At 51.0% G+C, this 16,833-nt stretch overlaps 1 protein-coding gene across 1 annotated transcript; it reads left to right on the top strand.

The window, feature by feature from the left end:
* Positions 1-1,265: 1,265 nt before the first annotated feature.
* ABHD16A (abhydrolase domain containing 16A, phospholipase) lies at positions 1,266-15,812 on the top strand. The gene is made up of 20 exons (XM_061194948.1): positions 1,266-1,460; positions 2,450-2,506; positions 3,255-3,321; positions 3,570-3,656; positions 6,644-6,729; positions 8,690-8,763; positions 8,944-9,066; positions 10,821-10,935; positions 11,040-11,141; positions 12,085-12,148; positions 12,573-12,622; positions 13,069-13,192; positions 13,665-13,769; positions 14,004-14,067; positions 14,497-14,553; positions 14,700-14,762; positions 14,904-14,980; positions 15,065-15,163; positions 15,262-15,308; positions 15,484-15,812. The coding sequence occupies exons 1-20, from the start codon at positions 1,329-1,331 to the stop codon at positions 15,565-15,567; spliced, it is 1,677 nt and encodes a 558-aa protein (XP_061050931.1). The 5' UTR covers positions 1,266-1,328; the 3' UTR covers positions 15,568-15,812.
* Positions 15,813-16,833: the final 1,021 nt, after the last annotated feature.

Genomic DNA, 16,833 nt, shown 5'->3' with positions numbered 1-16,833 from the left:
TAGGACACAAATGAATTTATATACGAAACCTACTGACAGACATAGAGAACAGACTTGTGGTTGGGGGGTGGGGTGGGGTGGGGTGGGGTGGGGTGGGGTGGGGTGGGGTGGGAGAGGGATGGATTGGGAGTTTGGGATTAGCAGGTGCAAACTATTATATATAGAATGGATAAACAACAAGGTCCGACTGTGTAGCACAGGGAACTACATTCAATATCCTGTGATAAACCATAATGGAAAAGAATATGAAAAAGAATGTATCACTTTGCTTAAAGCAGAAATTAACACAACATTGTAAATCAACTATATTTGAATAAAATAAATTTTAAAAATAAATTCAGATCTAAACAGAAAGAAAAAGTAATGGTTACCCTTGGTGGGGTGGTAGCAACTGGTAGTGATCTGGAGAGGGTCTTCTAGATGCGGTAATGATGTAATGATGTAATCAGATTCCTGATCTGGGTGATGACTACATGGACATATTCAATTGGTGCATTTTTCTCTATATGTGTTTACTGCAGTGAAAAGCTAAAGGGTTTATATATTATGTAGGTGTAAGGTACTAAGAAAAATAAAACAAACCTCTATATCTATCGAGAAACAGAATATTACCCTTTCAGCCAAAGATCCTCTATGCTATGTAACAGTATTATAAATTTGCTCTTTATCTTTCACATACTTGATCATTAAATTTTAAGTGTTTTTGAATTTTGTACTATGGTGTCATGTTGTATGTAATCTTCTGTGGCTTTCTTTTCTCCACTCAACATTATGGTTTTGAAAATTGTTCACGCTTAAGTGCGATAATTCATCCTTTTTTTTTTTAAACCAGTATTTCACACATCTTAACAATATTGAGTCTTCCTATCCATGACCATGGCGTAGCTCTCCATTTACTCAAGCCTTTGTTTACCTCTTTCAGTAATTTTTGTAATTTCCTTCGTAAAATCTTGCATTTCTTTCATTAGACGTATTCCTAGATACCTTTTTTGTTGCTCTTGTCAAACGCTCCTTATCTTAACCCCTCTTTCACACTGTCGCTCGAGAGTCTGCCAATATTAAGGGGTAGAAAGAAGTGACTTAACTATGTCTGATAATATTCTAACTCTCCGCGGTCCAAACGCCTCCAACTAATTTCTGACCATTGCTGTTCCCGTAGCTCCAACTGCAAGAATCCGTGCTGAAAGGACGCTGAAAATATCTCAACTCCGCGCGAGGCGGAGCCGGTACGTGCTGACGTCAAGGGCACGCAACACCTAAGGGACCGGGGGAGGGCGGGGCCAGCAGGGGGACCTGCTGCTGAAAGAGCAGCGCCCCGGGCCGGGGCCATGGCGAAGCTGCTGAGCTGCGTCCTAGGCCCCCGGCTCTACAAGATCTACCGGGAAAGGGACTCTGAAAGGGCCCCGTCCAGCGTCCCTGGGACTCCAACTTCAGTCACTAACCCCCCTTCCAGCTCCTGGGTGAGTCGAGTTCTCCCCTGGTTAAAAACATAGTATGGCCCAAACCCCTTTGCGGCCTTTGCTCCCCAGAAGCGCCCATTATTGGAAATCGGGGGAGCCTGCTTGTCAAGCTAGTTGTCCGCAGAGTCTGCGCTCTTTGTGCTTCCTGGGTTAAAGTCACGCCTGTGGACTGGCCGCCTGCTGTATCGCTGTTGTCCAGTGCTTTCTCATTCCGACTGCCACTCCTTGCTTTTTTCCTCTCGCGACCCCTCAACCCTGCCCGTCGTGCTTCATGCCGGTCCCAATTGACTCTTAAGTCCTGGAAGAGACCCTGCGCGGATTCAGGAGCTGGATGATTTTGCCATCAAACTCTCGATTTCCTCTTACTCAGTGCCTCACCCGGTTCCGTTTATCTTCCCTGGCCTTGAATTTCAAAATGACTTTTTCAACATGTCATATGTCCGCTCTCCCCCACCCCACCCGCAGCCTACCTTGGAGACCCCAGGATCATTGCGTTTATGAAAACCTGGGTGGTGATAGACTGTGTCCCTAAATGTTCTCTTCCTTTTTATCGGTAGTCTCAGATTATGTTCATTGTCCTCTACAAACTGTCCACCGCCAGCCACATTCTCTTCCTTAATCAGCCTACTCTTATTTCCGATGCTCTTCTTTCCCTCTTAAAGTTGTCATGATGTCTTTCCTTCTCTACCCCTGTCCCCATACGCACACAACCCATTTGAAACTGGGTTGTGAAAAAGAGCAAAAGTCGTCCAATGCTGCTTTCACTTTTGCTTCCAAGTCCAGTGCCCTGTGTTTGTTCTCAGGGTCTGGAGTAGGAAATCAGCTTCTGAGTCAGGGTGGGGAAAAGGGGCTTCCTACAGAGCCAGAGCTGTCCTAGGAGAGATGACTCTGGGGGCTAGAACCAGAGGACACACATCAGGGCTTCTAAAAGGGAAGGTGGAGGACTTGTCAATGAGCAGCGTCCTTAATTCGGCCATCTGTTTTGGCAGGATACGTACTATCAGCCCCGTGCCCTCGAGAAACATGCCGACAGCATCCTGGCACTGGTATGTCTGCCCTGGCATCTGGGACTGCTGCATCTTTTCAGACCCAGCTGCCCTCCTGAACTTTCTCCTCCCCAGACTAGGAGAAGGCAGTGCCCCTGGGGGTGGGGGATGCTCTGGGCTCTGCAGCAGACATCAACACACACACACACACACACACACACACACACACACACACAGATAGCTCTCAAGCGCACATACTTGATACTCTCCTTTGGCATGTGCACTGCTTTCTCTGGGGCAGCCTGAGCCATGAGGAAGCTGCGTTTACTCTTGGGACCATCCGCAGGTGCGGAGTCCTGCAGTCCCCAGTGACCTGTCCTCCCTGGCAACTAGCCTCTTTGGCTGCAGAGACAGCTGTTCTCTCTGGCAAGGTTCCCATGGTGACATTTGTGCATCTCTTGGGGACCAGGCCAGGGGCTGTCCTGAGCAGGGCTGATTGAAAAGGCTTGATTAACTTGAGTAGAAAGAGAGACTGGCCTTTAAATGTGATGAAATTATGTCCGGAGATGATTAGGGGAAGAAAATAGAAGCTGTACCTAGTTTTCCAAGCCTCTGTTATGCTCTGACACACTGCCTTCAACAAATAATTGAGCACCTACTGTGTGCATGGTGTCATGCACAGAATAGGTACTTGATATGATATCCCTCAGGTTATCCACTTTGCTCAGAGCCAAGGCCTGGAAATGGCAGACCGGTGTGTGTGTGTGTGTGTGTGTATTGATTGCTTGTCCCTGTCTCTCTGCTACAGGCTTCAGTCTTCTGGTCCATCTCTTACTACTCCTCTCCCTTCGCCTTCTTCTACTTATACAGGAAAGGTCAGTGTGGTTTCAAAGGTGGTGGGACAGGAAACGGGCAGGTCATTGGCAGCTGAGCCAGTCCCCTAATGAGGAAAGGGGACCTGTGATGAGGATGGCTTGGCTTCCCTCTTCCATCAGGCATTTTCTTCCTCTGAGGGTGTGGCTGTCCCCAAAAGAGGGTGTGGGGGGAATGTTGGGGCTGAACTGCAAAGACGAGCTGAGGGGCAGTGGGGAAAGCTTCTCATATAATCCCTTTCCCCCACCAGGTTACTTGAGTTTGTCCAAAGTGGTGCCATTTTCTCACTATGCTGGGACACTGCTTCTACTGCTGGCAGGAGTGGCCTGCCTCCGAGGTAGGTGGAGAGGGAGACTGGTTTGGATCTATCCATCACTGAGTAAATATTCATTAAGTACCTTTGCAAATACAGTTTGGTGCTGGGCCCTGAAGGGAAGTAATTAATGGCCGAGACATGATCTTTTCCTTAAAGGGGTTGAGTTGTAAATATGAACAGATAATTAGCAGAAAGGTTTGCTATTATCTAGAAAAGATGCATATACCCTACAACAGTTCCACATATATCCATGTGTATGTTTGTATTAATCCTTAAGTGGACTCCATGGCCCCTAATAGCAGGATGGATAAATACGTTAGAGGTTATAGTCCTACAACAGAACACCAGAGAGCAAGGCAGATGAACAAGCCAGAGTTACACTCAGCTACACAGATGAATCTCACAGATATAATGTTTTTGGGGTTTTTTTGGCTGCGTTGGGTCTTTGTTGCTGCGCGCGGGCTTTCTCTAGTTGCAGAGAGCGGGGGCTACTCTTCATTGCGGTGCGCAGGCTTTTCATTGCGGCGGCTTCTCTTGTTGCGGAGCACGGGCTCTAGGTGAGCGGGCTTCAGTAGCTGCAGCGGCATGCAGGCTCAGTAGCTGCGGTGCATGGGCTTAGTTGCTCCACGGCATGTGGGATCTTCCCGGACCAGGGCTTGAACCTGTGTCCCCTGCATTGGCAGGCGGATTCTTAACCCCTGCGCCACCAGGGAAGTCCCCCACAGATATAATGTTGAATGAAAGAAGCTGAACACCAAATAATTTATGCAGTATGTTTCCATTTACATAAAGTTCAAAAGGGATGCATATATAAGTGGCAAAACACTAAAGAAAAACACAGTCTTGGTTATCTTGAAAGTCAGGAGAGTGATAAACTGGGAGGGGGAGGGAACAGGCTGGGGAGGACTCCTGGTGGGAGGTGGCTTTGTTCTCTTTCTTGACCTGGGTGATCGGCACATGAATGTTTGTATTCTTTAAACTGGATGTATGTTTTATGTACATATGTTATTATCTCACAATTTAAAAAATGAAGAGACAAACCAAATCAGTGCCCTCTGGTGGGGGCACTTGATGAAAACCAGGTGAGGGGGATGCCTAAGAAGGGAGTGGTGGGGTCAGGAGCTGGACGGCTGCCGTTGGGTCCAGTCCGGTGTGAGGACCTTCTGCCCGTTCTGCCTCCTGACCACCATGGGGCTGGGCTCCCTGCTCAGAGAGGCCCTCCCTGACTACCCTATTTGCAAGTCACTCCCACTCCTCAGTTTTGTCTTAATTTTAAATTTTATTTATTTTTAATTTGGGGGAGAAATTAAGTACAGAAAAGTCCGTAAAACAAAATATCAGAAAGAACTAAAATGCTTATGTTTTGTGCTACTGCTTCAAATACCTTTTGTCAATAAAATACTAAAGCATTACAGAGTTGGCGTTCCCATTGGAATCTTCCTCAGCCCCATGTTTCTCTTTCCCCAGAAGTAACCATTGTCGTCTGGTGTGTTTTTTTTCCCTAGTCCATATTTTTATACTTTTACAAAATATAGACCTCATTCCATCACATCTAAGCTGCTACGAGTTGTAAATGCGTACCGATTTCAGAGTTTTCAAATGTGAAAAAAAATATGAATCTTAGAATCTGTGCAATATGATAAATATAGACAAAATATAGCATTTTGGGGGGTGCATTTTACATTTTTAGCACAAATGACATCCAAATCACTGTGCAGCTTGTTTCATTCTCAGTATTGTTTGGGGGCTCTACCCTTGATGATACATATCATTCTAGTTCATTCTGGTTTTATTTTCTTTATAGCCCTTATCCCTCTGAAATTTGCTTGTTTACTCATTTATTGTCTTTCTCCAGCCCCACCCCATCCCCAACCAAAATGCCAGCTCTTTGAGGGCCGGGACCTGTGTGTCTCGTCTCCTGCTGTCTCTCCCACGTCGGAACAGTGCCTGGCGCATGACACCTGTCGGGTCAGTGGGAGCAGAGAAGTCAGGGCTTGAGATTCCTCAGCAGTGAAGGGAGAGCAGATGCGATCGCTGAGGGGCCAAGCAAAGAGAGAAAAGAGCTCAGTGTTGAGAATGACTTTTCGATTCAGAGAGAGAAGGAGAAGGGAGGCAGGGGAGGAGCAGCCCAGGAATTGGAAGGAGGCAAAGATGGACCCAGGAAACAGGAGAAAGGAATCTTGACGGACGGGAAGAGTGCTGGCTGGCACAGTTAAAAGAGAATGGGGGGACTTCCCTGGTGGCGCAGTGGTTAAGAATCCGCCTGCCAAGGCAGGGGACACAGGTTCGATCCCTGGTCCGGGAAGATCCCACATGCCGCAGAGCAACTAAGCCCGTGCGCCACAGCTACTGAAGCCTGCCCGCCTAGAGCCCGTGCTCCGCAACAAGAGAAGCCACCTCAATGAGAAGCCTGCATACCTCAACGAAGAGTAGCCCCCGCTCGCCGCAGCTAGAGAAAGCCCGCGCGCAGCAACGAAGACCCAACTCAGCAAAAAATAAACAAATAAATTTACTAAAAAAAAAAAAAAAAGAGAGAGAGAGAGAGAATGAGGACAGGAAGGGGACTCGGATGCAGTGAGTGAGGAAGTAATTATGGGGCAAGAGCAAGAGCTGTGAAGCCAGATGCAAGGAGTTAGAATATGCAGAAAAGAGATGGAAAGGTAGCATTGGAGAAGGGAGGAGGGAAAAGCAGAGAAACCCAGTGTTAGCAAGAGTGAAGCCTGAGGGCACTTGACAGTGTTTTAAGACTGGGAAGAATGAACATTCTGGAGGGTGGAAGGTCTATAGTCTAGGAAGAAACAAACTGGAGAAGTTAGGGAGGGGAAGAATGCCCTTGCTGGCCACTGGATATGGAGGAGGGGCGTCGGCTCAGGTCTCCTATTTCCCCAGATCCGGGGCCCTCTGTTCCTTTTCCTCTCACTTCTTGCCCATCTCGGATTCTCTTCCTGAAACTTACTCGTCTTGCTTCCCAGTTTTCCTAACACAGTTTCCTATCCTCTCTCCACCAGGCATCGGCCGCTGGACCAACCCCCAGTACCGGCAGTTCATCACCATCTTGGAGGCAACACACAGGAACCGGTCTGCAGAAAACAAGGTGAGACCCTCAACTGCCTCCCCAGAGCACCGGCCCAGCTTCTGCCTGAGCAGGGAGATGTGTTTTGCCACCCGCCACACTGGGCGTTTGCTTGCACATTGCTGGATCCCTTCTCCCCTCCACAAGGGAACTGTCCGCCTGAGGAATTTTTCCTCCCTACCACTTCTGGTGGAATATTCCACTAGAATAATCCTACTAGAATAATCCTCCACCCTCCATCTGCAAGAATTGCCTAGATGTGGAAACATTCCACAGTGTTTCTTAGAAGGAGGTTTCCTCTCTATCACAACAGCTCATTCTGTAAATGTTTGTTTATTTTTGCCGTGTGCATTGAACACTGTGCTAGTTTTGTTCAGGGATGGGACAAGACAGGCAGGTATGTCCACCCTTGTGCCCAAGAGCACAGTGTGGTGCCAGGAGGGAGAAAGGCTAGGGCAGAGTGTCCTTGGAGTTGTGCCAACCCAGCCAGTACTGGAGTGTGATTATCTTTTTTTTTTTTTTTTTTTTTTAAATTATTTATTTATTTATATTTATTTATTTATGGCTGTGCTGGGTCTTCGTTTCTGTGCGAGGGCTTTCTCTAGTTGTGGCAAGTGGGGGCCACTCTTCATCGCGGTGCGCGGGCCTCTCACTATCACGGCCTCTCTTGTTGCGGAGCACAGGCTCCAGACGCGCAGGCTCAGTAGTTGTGGCTCACGGGCCCAGTTGCTCCGCGGCATGTGGGATCTTCCCAGACCAGGGCTCGAACCCGTGTGCCCTGCATTGGCAGGCAGATTCTCAACCACTGCGCCACCAGGGAAGCCCCGTGATTATCTTTGAGAAGGGGCTTTGGGGCCTTATAAAGCTCTTTCCTGTTACACAGGGGTTTCTGGGATCAAACAGCTCTGACCACCATCATCGTATTGCTGGTTGCTCCACACCACCACTTATGGAGCTGTGTAAAGATGTTCCACCATGCTGCTGTCTGACGCATTTTGCATACACCCTTTCTAATCCTCACAGCCATGGCATGAGGTGGCATTATTACCCTTATTTATATGTCTGAGGAAACAGAGGCAAAAAGAGGTTACAAGACCCAAGCAGAGTCACAGAGCAAGGAAGTGACTAAGCCTGTGTTTGGGTCCAGGTCCGAACAGAGCTTGCCTAAAATTTGCTTCCCTTCATTTTGTTTTGTTTTGCCATTTACATTTTTGTAGAATTTTTCTATTGCTCTCTCTTAGTCCAGTTATTTTTGTAAATGTCAAAAAAAAAAGTGTCTGTGACAGAAAATAAAAACCTATTCTCAAAGCGCTGGGAGCTCTGGGGGCGGGGGAAGAAATCAGCAGAGTGGAAGACACAGCTCTCCACTGCCCTCAGAAAGCATGTGGACTGACTCGGTGGGGTAACCGGAGGCACAGATGGTCTGGGTGGCATCAGCAGCCCGTGGCTGCAGGAGTCGAGGGAAGGGAGGTGCCCGTGAGGATGGAACAGTCAGAGAGGCCTTGATTCAAGTGGTGGCCCAGGTGCAAAGGGGCTACCGTGGGTGTGACTTCCCTCCTTTCCTCTCACCAGACATTTTGATCCTTCAAGATAGAATCATGTAAAGGACCCAGGTGGGGAAGGGAGCGTGACCAGCCAACACGCTCCCCACCTCCTCCCTCAGAAGCTCCAGCACCTCCAGCCACCCCTCCTGGGGGTGAGTCAGTCTTAGATTTTAGAAAAGCGAAGAGTGTTAGGTTCCTCTTCTGGATGAGGGCAAACAGGCCAGAGTTGATACCTGAGAGGGCATCCTCTCTAGCCTGACTTTTCTGGCCCCGGCAGAACTTTCCATCTGCGAACCGGAGGGTGTTGACCTCTGCTTGTCTCCCCATGATGGGTGGGGGCCAGTCCCCTGGATGGTGGGAGTGTTGAGGGTGGGTAGGTGGGCATCCCCACAGCTCCCCTTTTCATCCCCTCCCCCATCTCTCTCTGCCCACCACAGAGGCAGCTCGCCAACTACAACTTTGACTTCAGGAGCTGGCCAGTCGACTTCCATTGGGAAGAACCCAGCAGCCGGTGAGGCCCCAGTTCTTTTGCTCCATCCCTGTTCTGTCCCCCACCTCCACCCCTTCCTGGGGTCTAGTGCCTGCCATCCAGCGCCATCTCCTCATTCCTACACCCCACCATCCTACGGACCTCAGACGTCCAGCTTGCTGCTCCTGACCCCATCCTCCCCTGCATCTTTCCATTCCTCAGGAAGGAGTCCCGGGGGGGGCCTTCCCGCTGGGGTGTGGCCCTGCTCCGCCCAGAGCCCCTGCACCGGGGGACTGCAGACACCTTCCTCAACCGAGTCAAGAAGCTGCCTTGTCAGATCACCAGGTGGGAAGCAGCAGGGAAGAGAGGCCAGCTGGGGTGGAGGGAACATAGGGTGCAGGCTCCAGGACAGGGTGCTCCATTGTAAGATGACTGGCACTTATTGGGCTTAGTGCCATGTACATTGTATTATTTGTAGCAAAGTATTTAGTTTTTATCCACATCTGTGTGTGAAAAAAAGAGGTTCAGAGAGATCCATAGTCTCACAGGTGGTGCCTGAAGAGCTGGGATATTAACACAGTTCTGTCTGACACAACAGCTCTTTCAGTGAGGCTGAGAGGGAAGGGTGAGGTTATGGGTGGGGAGGGGACACACAGCCTTAGCTGCAGCAGGGTCTGGTGGCAGCTGCAGCCCTATCCTGGCCCCGCTGCTCCTTGGTTTTTCCACTTTGAGGCAGCTCCAACTTCTGCGTCCGTGAACAACCTGCCTCATAGGGTTGGTGAGATTTAACATATTCTGAAGGGCTTCCACCTTGCCTGGGTGCCTGAGAGCATGAGGTAAAACCTAAGTAAATCGTGGATGTGGGTACTGATGATGTCTGAAGCAACAACAGTGACCACAGCGGCGCGGCCAGTGTGGGAATTTTCTGTTGCTGGGGGCTAGGAGGCAGGTTGGAGGATACCAAGGAAGTGGATGGACTCAGTGGTCAGTTGTTGCCTGTGTGCTGATTGATCAGAGGGGCGAGCCAAGTTTGAGGTTTTGAGGGGGGATGCTGGCCAGGGTTGTACAATGTTGTTCTGGGGACAAATCCTACTTCGGGATTAACTGGAAGTGGTTAACCATCTTTTTCAGGAATAGCACCTATCACATCTCTTTTTTCGATTTATTTATTGATTTATTGATTTTTGGCTGCGTTGGGTCTTCGTTGCTGCGCGTGGGCTTTCTCTAGTTGCGGAGAGCGGGGGCTACTCTTCGTTGTGGTGCGCGGGCTGCTCATTGTGGTGGCTTCTCTTGTTGCAGAGCACGGGCTCTAGGCACATGGGCTTCAGTAGTTGTGGCACGTGAGCTCTAGAGCGCAGGCTCAGTAGTTATGGTGCATGGGCTTAGTTGCTCCACAGCATGTGGGATCTTCCCAGACCAGGGCTCGAACCCGTGTCCCCTGCATTGGCAGGTGGATTCTTAACCACTGCGCAACCAGGGAAGCCCCCTACCGCATCTTATGTGTCTAGATTAGTATATTTGTGCAAGAAATATTTATTAAGCCCCAGAGTACTCTGTGCGAGGCTCTTGACACCTACTATATGGCAGATACTGGGCATATTGCAATGAACAGTATTATTTATTTGGGGACTTTAATAAATACATTAACAGAATCATAATTGTTAATTACTTTGCTTTTACTTATCATATCAGTATACAGAAAGTATTATCTCATAAAACTTTCAATGTTAATATGTGCATATATGTGTACTAGGCCACAATATAAAGTATTTTAAAAAGGTTGCAGTAAAAAAAGTTTGCAAAGGGAGGGACTTCCCTGGCGGTCCAGTGGTTAGGACTCCACACTTTCACTGCCGAGGGCATGGGTTCAATCCCTGGTCAGGGAACTAAGATCCCGCAAGCCACGTGGCGCAGCCAAAAAACAAACAAACAAAAGTTTGAAAAATTGGTGCATATATTGTTTCGTTAAGTCCTGAAAGAGGCAAACGAAGCTGTGAAGGTCAAAGGTGAAGCAGGCCCCAGAGTCTCTGAGTGCTTGGGTTGGGATGGTCCCTGGGCTCCACTGTGTTGGAGGTTCATTAACCCCGTGTTCCCCACAGCTATCTGGTGGCACACACCCTGGGGCGCCGGATGCTGTATCCGGGCTCTGTGTACTTGCTCCAGAAGGCCCTCATGCCTGTGCTGCTGCAGGGGCAGGCCCGGCTGGTGGAAGAGGTAAGGCTGCCCTGCCTGTGACCCCCCCCCACAGCCCTTCTTCCCCCACCCAGGAATGTGGCCTCCTGTCCCTCCAACTTGGCCATTGCATCTCCCCCACTCAGTGTAACGGGCGCCGGGCAAAGCTGCAGGCCTGCGACGGCAATGAGATTGACACCATGTTTGTGGACCGGCGAGGGAGAGCTGAGCCCCAGGGACAGAAGCTGGTGAGAGGGCACAGGGAGCCCAAAGGTAGAGTGTGGGGAGGGCAGTGGAGGTTCTAGAGATCTCAGTTCTACAGCAGCCCTAAGGAAGCACAGTGGGGATAATCCCATCTCCCAGCTCCACCCTAAAGACCTCTTGATGTAGGAAATCCCTGTGATAGGGAAATAGATGAAGGAGTTGACACGCAAGGACCAAAAAGTCATCATCGTAATAGTTACCACTTAGCACTTACCACAGGCAGGGCATATGTTTGAGCCTCACAACAGCCGTGTAAGATAGGTACCATTTATATTAGCCCATTTTACAGATGATGAAACAGAGGCACAGAATAGCTTTTCCAGATCACACAGTTAGTGAGTGGGAGAGCTGGGATTTGAGCCCAGGCAGCCTGGCTCTAAAATCTCCTGCGCCCATGAAGCAGCCCTGGAAAGAGCACTAAGCCAGCAGCGCTGGGTGCTGGGTTCTAGTCCCAGCTCTGCCCAGATGCTCTTAGGGTCTACCCAAGCCCCACCATCTCTGAGCTTTGGCTTGGGGCACCAATAGAGTTTATCTGACCATAATTCTGGAGCCCGAGAGGGAGAGGGAAAGTGATTGGCATACCACACGAAAGAAACAGTCACAGAAAAAATGGACCCCAAAACTAGAAAGGAAAAAAAAAATCCATAATCCCATTCCTGAGGGATGGCCACCTGGTAGTCTTCCAAGGAAGAATGGACACTGTGCTGGGGGGTTGAGCATTTCAAGTTGGATCATTCCTCTTCCTCTGAGGGCCCAGTTTGCTAAGCATTTGCATCCACTTTGCCTTTCACTTTACGGACTTCTCTCTCCTTGGAGAGAACAGGAAACGCGCCCTTTCCTCTTTCCTACAAAGCTCCCACAGGCTGCCCTCCCTGCCGCTAGTGGGATTTTTGGTCCCAACTTGGCTCCTTCCTGCTTCCCCTATAGGTGATCTGCTGTGAGGGGAACGCGGGCTTCTATGAAGTGGGCTGCATCTCCACGCCTCTGGAAGGTAGGCCCGTGGCTCAGCCCTCTTATCTCTGCCCCTTGGAATAGAATGTCCCCACCTTCCCACATGGCTATGACCTCCCAGGGCCTAACCACTTTCTCTGGGTGAGGTTTGAGACCCCCGCCTTTGGGGAAAAGTCTCCTCCCCATTGCTTTGCTAACCTTGCATCCTTCCCCTAGGGCTACGTCCCTAACCTTATTATGCTCTTTGTTCTGTTCCCCAGACCCAACAATCACATCTCTCTCCCTTCTGCTGCCTCAGAACCTTTTTGTCATCTTCCCATTCTGGGAAGGCGTGGAGTTCTTTGCCTCTGAGTTGGGTGTTTAGAACTCCAGTGTCCTTCTGCTCCTTCCCCCAGAGCTGGGGGCAGAGAGTGGTGGAGGCCGTGGTCCATGAGGTCCCAGCCCTTCTTCCCCCTGTGTTACAGCTGGATATTCAGTCCTGGGCTGGAATCATCCCGGCTTTGCTGGAAGCACGGTGAGACCTTCTCTGAAATCCCTTCTTTTTCTGAGTTATGGTCTGTCTCCCTCTGGTCAGCCACTGGCGTTAGGGAAAGGGGCTATATGTTTCTGTAGGGCCTCCCACTTACCTGTGACCTGGGCGCCAAGGGCAGGGAGCTGCAAGCCTCCTCCTCTCACACTGGGGGCTTGGCAGGAGGGGAGGCGGTGGATCTTGCTGTAAACGACTGGTTTCTAGAGAGAACAGCCCCTCCCACTGCCCTATTCTTTTTTTCTTAATGCCACTGACAGGCGTTTATTCTTCCATTAGAGAAGCACTCTGAATTGTCTGTTCAGAGCTGCAGTTCCGTCTTCGCTGTCTGTTGCAGTGTAGCTGCAAGAAGGGTCCATGCTGGGAGGTTGGGGGGTAATGGGCAAGTGGCCTTTTGTGCTGACCCATTCCTGCTTTTGCCCTTCTTCCTGCAGGGGGTGCCGTTCCCACAGAACGAGGCCAATGCCATGGATGTGGTGGTCCAGTTTGCCATCCACCGCCTGGGCTTCCAGCCCCAGGACATCATCATCTATGCCTGGTCCATCGGCGGTTTCACTGGTACCAGCCTCCCTCCTACCCCCCCTACTGTAGGCACATTCAAGCCATCTCTGTGTCCCCCCAGGAGAGGTGGGGAAATGCACTGGTGGCCCAGGAGTGGGGTGGAGGCTTCAAGGAAGAGAGGTGGGACAGGGGTGGGATCTCTGAGTGGGTCTGGAAGAAGCTCTCCTTTTCGTGTACACTTCACATTTCCTTCCACCCTTGTGCCCGATTATTAAAAGAAGTAGACCGGGGTCCTGGGGTGGGGACATCAGGGAGTAAATGTCTCCTCCGGTATTGTCTTCAGTGCGCTTCGTTGTTCTCTCTCTGTCCTCTCCGGGCAGAGCCCTGGCTGAGTGAAGTGAGGGGTTAAGGAGATACCTGGGGCTCACTTAGTATGCAGGATGGGGTCAGCCTATAGGATCAGTGGGACAAGGGTAGGGGTGGTGGGCCTGCCCTTGGTCCTCACCCTTTTTCCCTGTCCTGATACCAGCTACGTGGGCAGCCATGTCCTACCCAGACATTAGTGCCGTGATCCTGGATGCCTCCTTTGATGACCTGGTGCCCTTGGCCTTGAAGGTCATGCCAGACAGCTGGAGTGAGTGCAGCTCCCAGGCTTGCCCTTCAGGAAAGAGGTGGGCTGGAACTGGGAGATGTTCTAACTGGAGATGGTTCCCCTTTCTGTGGGTGGGGAGTAGGTCACCCCATTGTTGAGAAGCAGGAGGACTCCCCTGTCTGGGGACCTCAGTTTTCTATCTCCATGAACAGTGGGGACCTTGGTGTTGAGCAGGGGCTTTGTCTCTGCTGTCCTTTCACATTTCTCTCACTCTAGGGGGCCTGGTGACCAGGACTGTGAGGCAGCATCTCAATCTAAACAATGCAGAGCAGCTGTGCAGGTGAGGGCAGGCCAATGTCTAGCGTATAACACCTTTCCCCCACCTCACCCCCCGTAGAGATGCTGCTGGGTGTTCAAATGCTGAAATTAGTACCAAAGTACAAGTACAAGCCACTGCCCCACATTTCCTGAGTGACCCTGCCACCACCACAGCAGGCCCAACCCCTCCCAGCTTCCCTGGGACCCTGGACCTTCTCATGATCTGGCAACCAGTCGGTTCATGCCTGGCACAGCAGGGACCTCCCAGCAAGGCCTGACTTTGAGCAATGCCCATTCTTAAGTATTCTGACTCTCACCCCTGGGTGAAGGGCTAGCCCAGGGGGCCCTGCTGTAGCAGGGGTAAGAATGCAGCCAGTGCAGGGGTGGGGTGGCCAGTTGTCACCTATCTCCCCCTCTGAGCTCTCCCTCCCCACTATGCTGTCCTCTGAAGGTACCAGGGCCCTGTGCTGCTGATCCGCAGAACCAAGGATGAGATCATCACTACCACGTGAGTGCCTGGGAACTTCTGCCCTCCTGGATCCCAGAGACAGCCAGGGAGTTGCCCCTCCTCCCTCTGCCCACCAGAAAACCAGGTATCCAGAACCTTCCTCCCCAACCTCCAGCCCCTCCAGTGTACATTCTTCTCACCCCCAGGGTTCCTGAGGACATCATGTCTAACCGAGGCAATGACCTCCTGCTGAAGCTCCTGCAGCATCGGTGAGAGCCAGGGTGTGTGTACGCACATACGCTCATATGTGTGTGTACTGACACCAGCGCGGGGAGAGGGGGGAGAAGGTTCAGGGATGAGGAGTGAAGAGAACTGGGTCCTGACCTCTTGTCCCGGCACTCCCTCCATAGGTATCCCCGTGTGATGGCAGAGGAGGGTCTTCAAGTGGTGAGGCAGTGGCTGGAGGCCTCCTCACAGCTGGAGGAAGGTGAAAGGGGATCTGGTGAGGGCTTTGGTTGGGGGCCTGGCAAAACCAGGTTGCTGATGGGCACTCCTCTCTCTCCATGACCAGCCTCGATTTACAGCCGATGGGAGGTGGAGGAGGACTGGTGCCTGTCCGTTCTCCACTCCTACCAGGCAGAACACGGGCCTGAATTCCCCTGGAGCGTGGGTAAGGAGTCCTGGGGCAGGAGAAGGGGTAGGGAAGAGCCCAGGAAGGGGGTGAATATCCAGATGCGTGGCCCGTGTTTGAGCACCTCTTCTCTGCAGGGGAGGACATGAGTCCAGAAGGAAGGCGGCAGCTGGCTTTGTTTCTGGTGAGCTAAGGGGTGGGAAGCAGGAAGAGGGTGCCTGAATGGCCAGGGGGCACATGTGGGGCTTGGGGACAGGGGTACCCTGTAAGCACTGGAAGTAGCAGCTTTTGTAGAGTGGGTAGTGGGTTCGGAGGGTGTCTGTGTTCTGCACCCCACCTGTCCCGCCCTCTCCCCTCAGGCTCAGAAGCATCTGCACAACTTCGAAGCCACACACTGTACCCCACTCCCGGCCCAGAACTTCCAGATGCCCTGGCACCTCTAGGGACCACACTGGGACTCATTCTGGAAGAACGGATGGGAGGAGACACGAGGAAGGACGCTATTACTTGTTATTCTCTGTTTATTTTGCTGTTTATAGTTTGTGGCAAGCGGGGGAACCATCCCCCTTCTCACTGTTCCTCTTGCACGTTTCCCCTCATCCATCCAGCAGTACCTAACCTTCCCCAACACACTCCCTGCATTAAATGAATGGATTATTCCTAATAATTAATAAAAGTATTTTTTCTACTGGCTGGCTAATTTGTGACTTCCCAGGTGTCCAGGAAGCCAGGGTTGGGAGTGGGGAGAGTCGAAGCTCCAAAGGGCTGGGCTTTGAGAAACCCCAACTCCAGACAGCCAGTTTAACCCTCCCCATCTCTGCTGTCGCCTCAGGCAATAGCACGAGCTATCCTTGTGCAATGGGTCCCCAATCCTCACCCTTCCCTGGCATGCCTAGTACTATCACCACTGTGCAGCCTCCCTGGTGCCTGCCTAGGCCTTCCTGCATACAACCAGCCCAGGAGACCAAGGTTGCCTCCTATTGCTCACAACTCATGGGCTTTGTTGTTTACAAAGTACTTTCTAGCTCCTGATTTTCACCTACTCAGCAATTCTACAGATTTCCAGGTCCAGCCTGCATGGTCTCACCATCAGTACTTCCAGTTTTCCTTGCTTAGCTCTTGCTCTTTCCGTGGGGAGTGAGGAACGGCCTGCTCCCCATGTCTTATGCAGCAAACCCTGCACACCCTCCTCACCATGTCAAGTCTCTCTCCTCACACCCTCTTTGCAATTCAACAAACACAGGGCCTGCCAGGGACCAAGGAGCAGGTGCCAAGGACTCAGGTCTTCCCAGAGCCATACTTTGCCTTTCTGGACAGCTGTTAGAATATTCTTAGTTTGAACCTGAGGACATTGGTTCCCTATAACTTCCATTCTATTTCCAATCCTTGGACCTCACAGAACAGATGAGTCCCTTTCCCACCCATCAGTTTGTTACCTGGCCACCTTCTTCCCTTGGAAACCTCTTTTCCAGATGAAATACCCCTAGGTTTACCACCCTGGGTGAACCATTTTGAACAAGATACTTAAGGTGGACAGTATTCTGAGGTCCTGGATACAGCCTCTGGTTAATTTCAGCGTCTCCTCCAACCTCAAAGCACAAAGCTCCCCTGCAATCCCTGGGGCAGAGGCTGTCTGCCCTAACCAGCTCAGCAGCTCCTTAAAGGGAGATATACTGAGTCTCCACTGAAAGGAGTGATCTGAGACTTGT

Source organism: Eubalaena glacialis, chromosome 7 (assembly GCF_028564815.1).
Source record: "Eubalaena glacialis isolate mEubGla1 chromosome 7, mEubGla1.1.hap2.+ XY, whole genome shotgun sequence".
In the NCBI taxonomy this organism is placed as follows: Eukaryota; Metazoa; Chordata; class Mammalia; order Artiodactyla; family Balaenidae; genus Eubalaena; species Eubalaena glacialis.
This window is presented reverse-complemented; position numbering and strand designations above follow the sequence as displayed.

What these genes read in the sequence shown, in the direction of transcription:
- ABHD16A (XM_061194948.1), top strand. Translation starts at nt 1,329, where the DNA reads ATGGCGAAGCTGCTGAGCTGCGTCCTAGGCCCCCGGCTCTACAAGATC. An exon ending in AGGAGTGGCCTGCCTCCGAG is followed by an intron (nt 3,657 to 6,643) that starts GTAGGTGGAGAG and finishes TCTCTCCACCAG; the next exon opens with GCATCGGCCGCTGGACCAAC. An exon ending in GGTCATGCCAGACAGCTGGA is followed by an intron (nt 13,770 to 14,003) that starts GTGAGTGCAGCT and finishes CTCTCACTCTAG; the next exon opens with GGGGCCTGGTGACCAGGACT.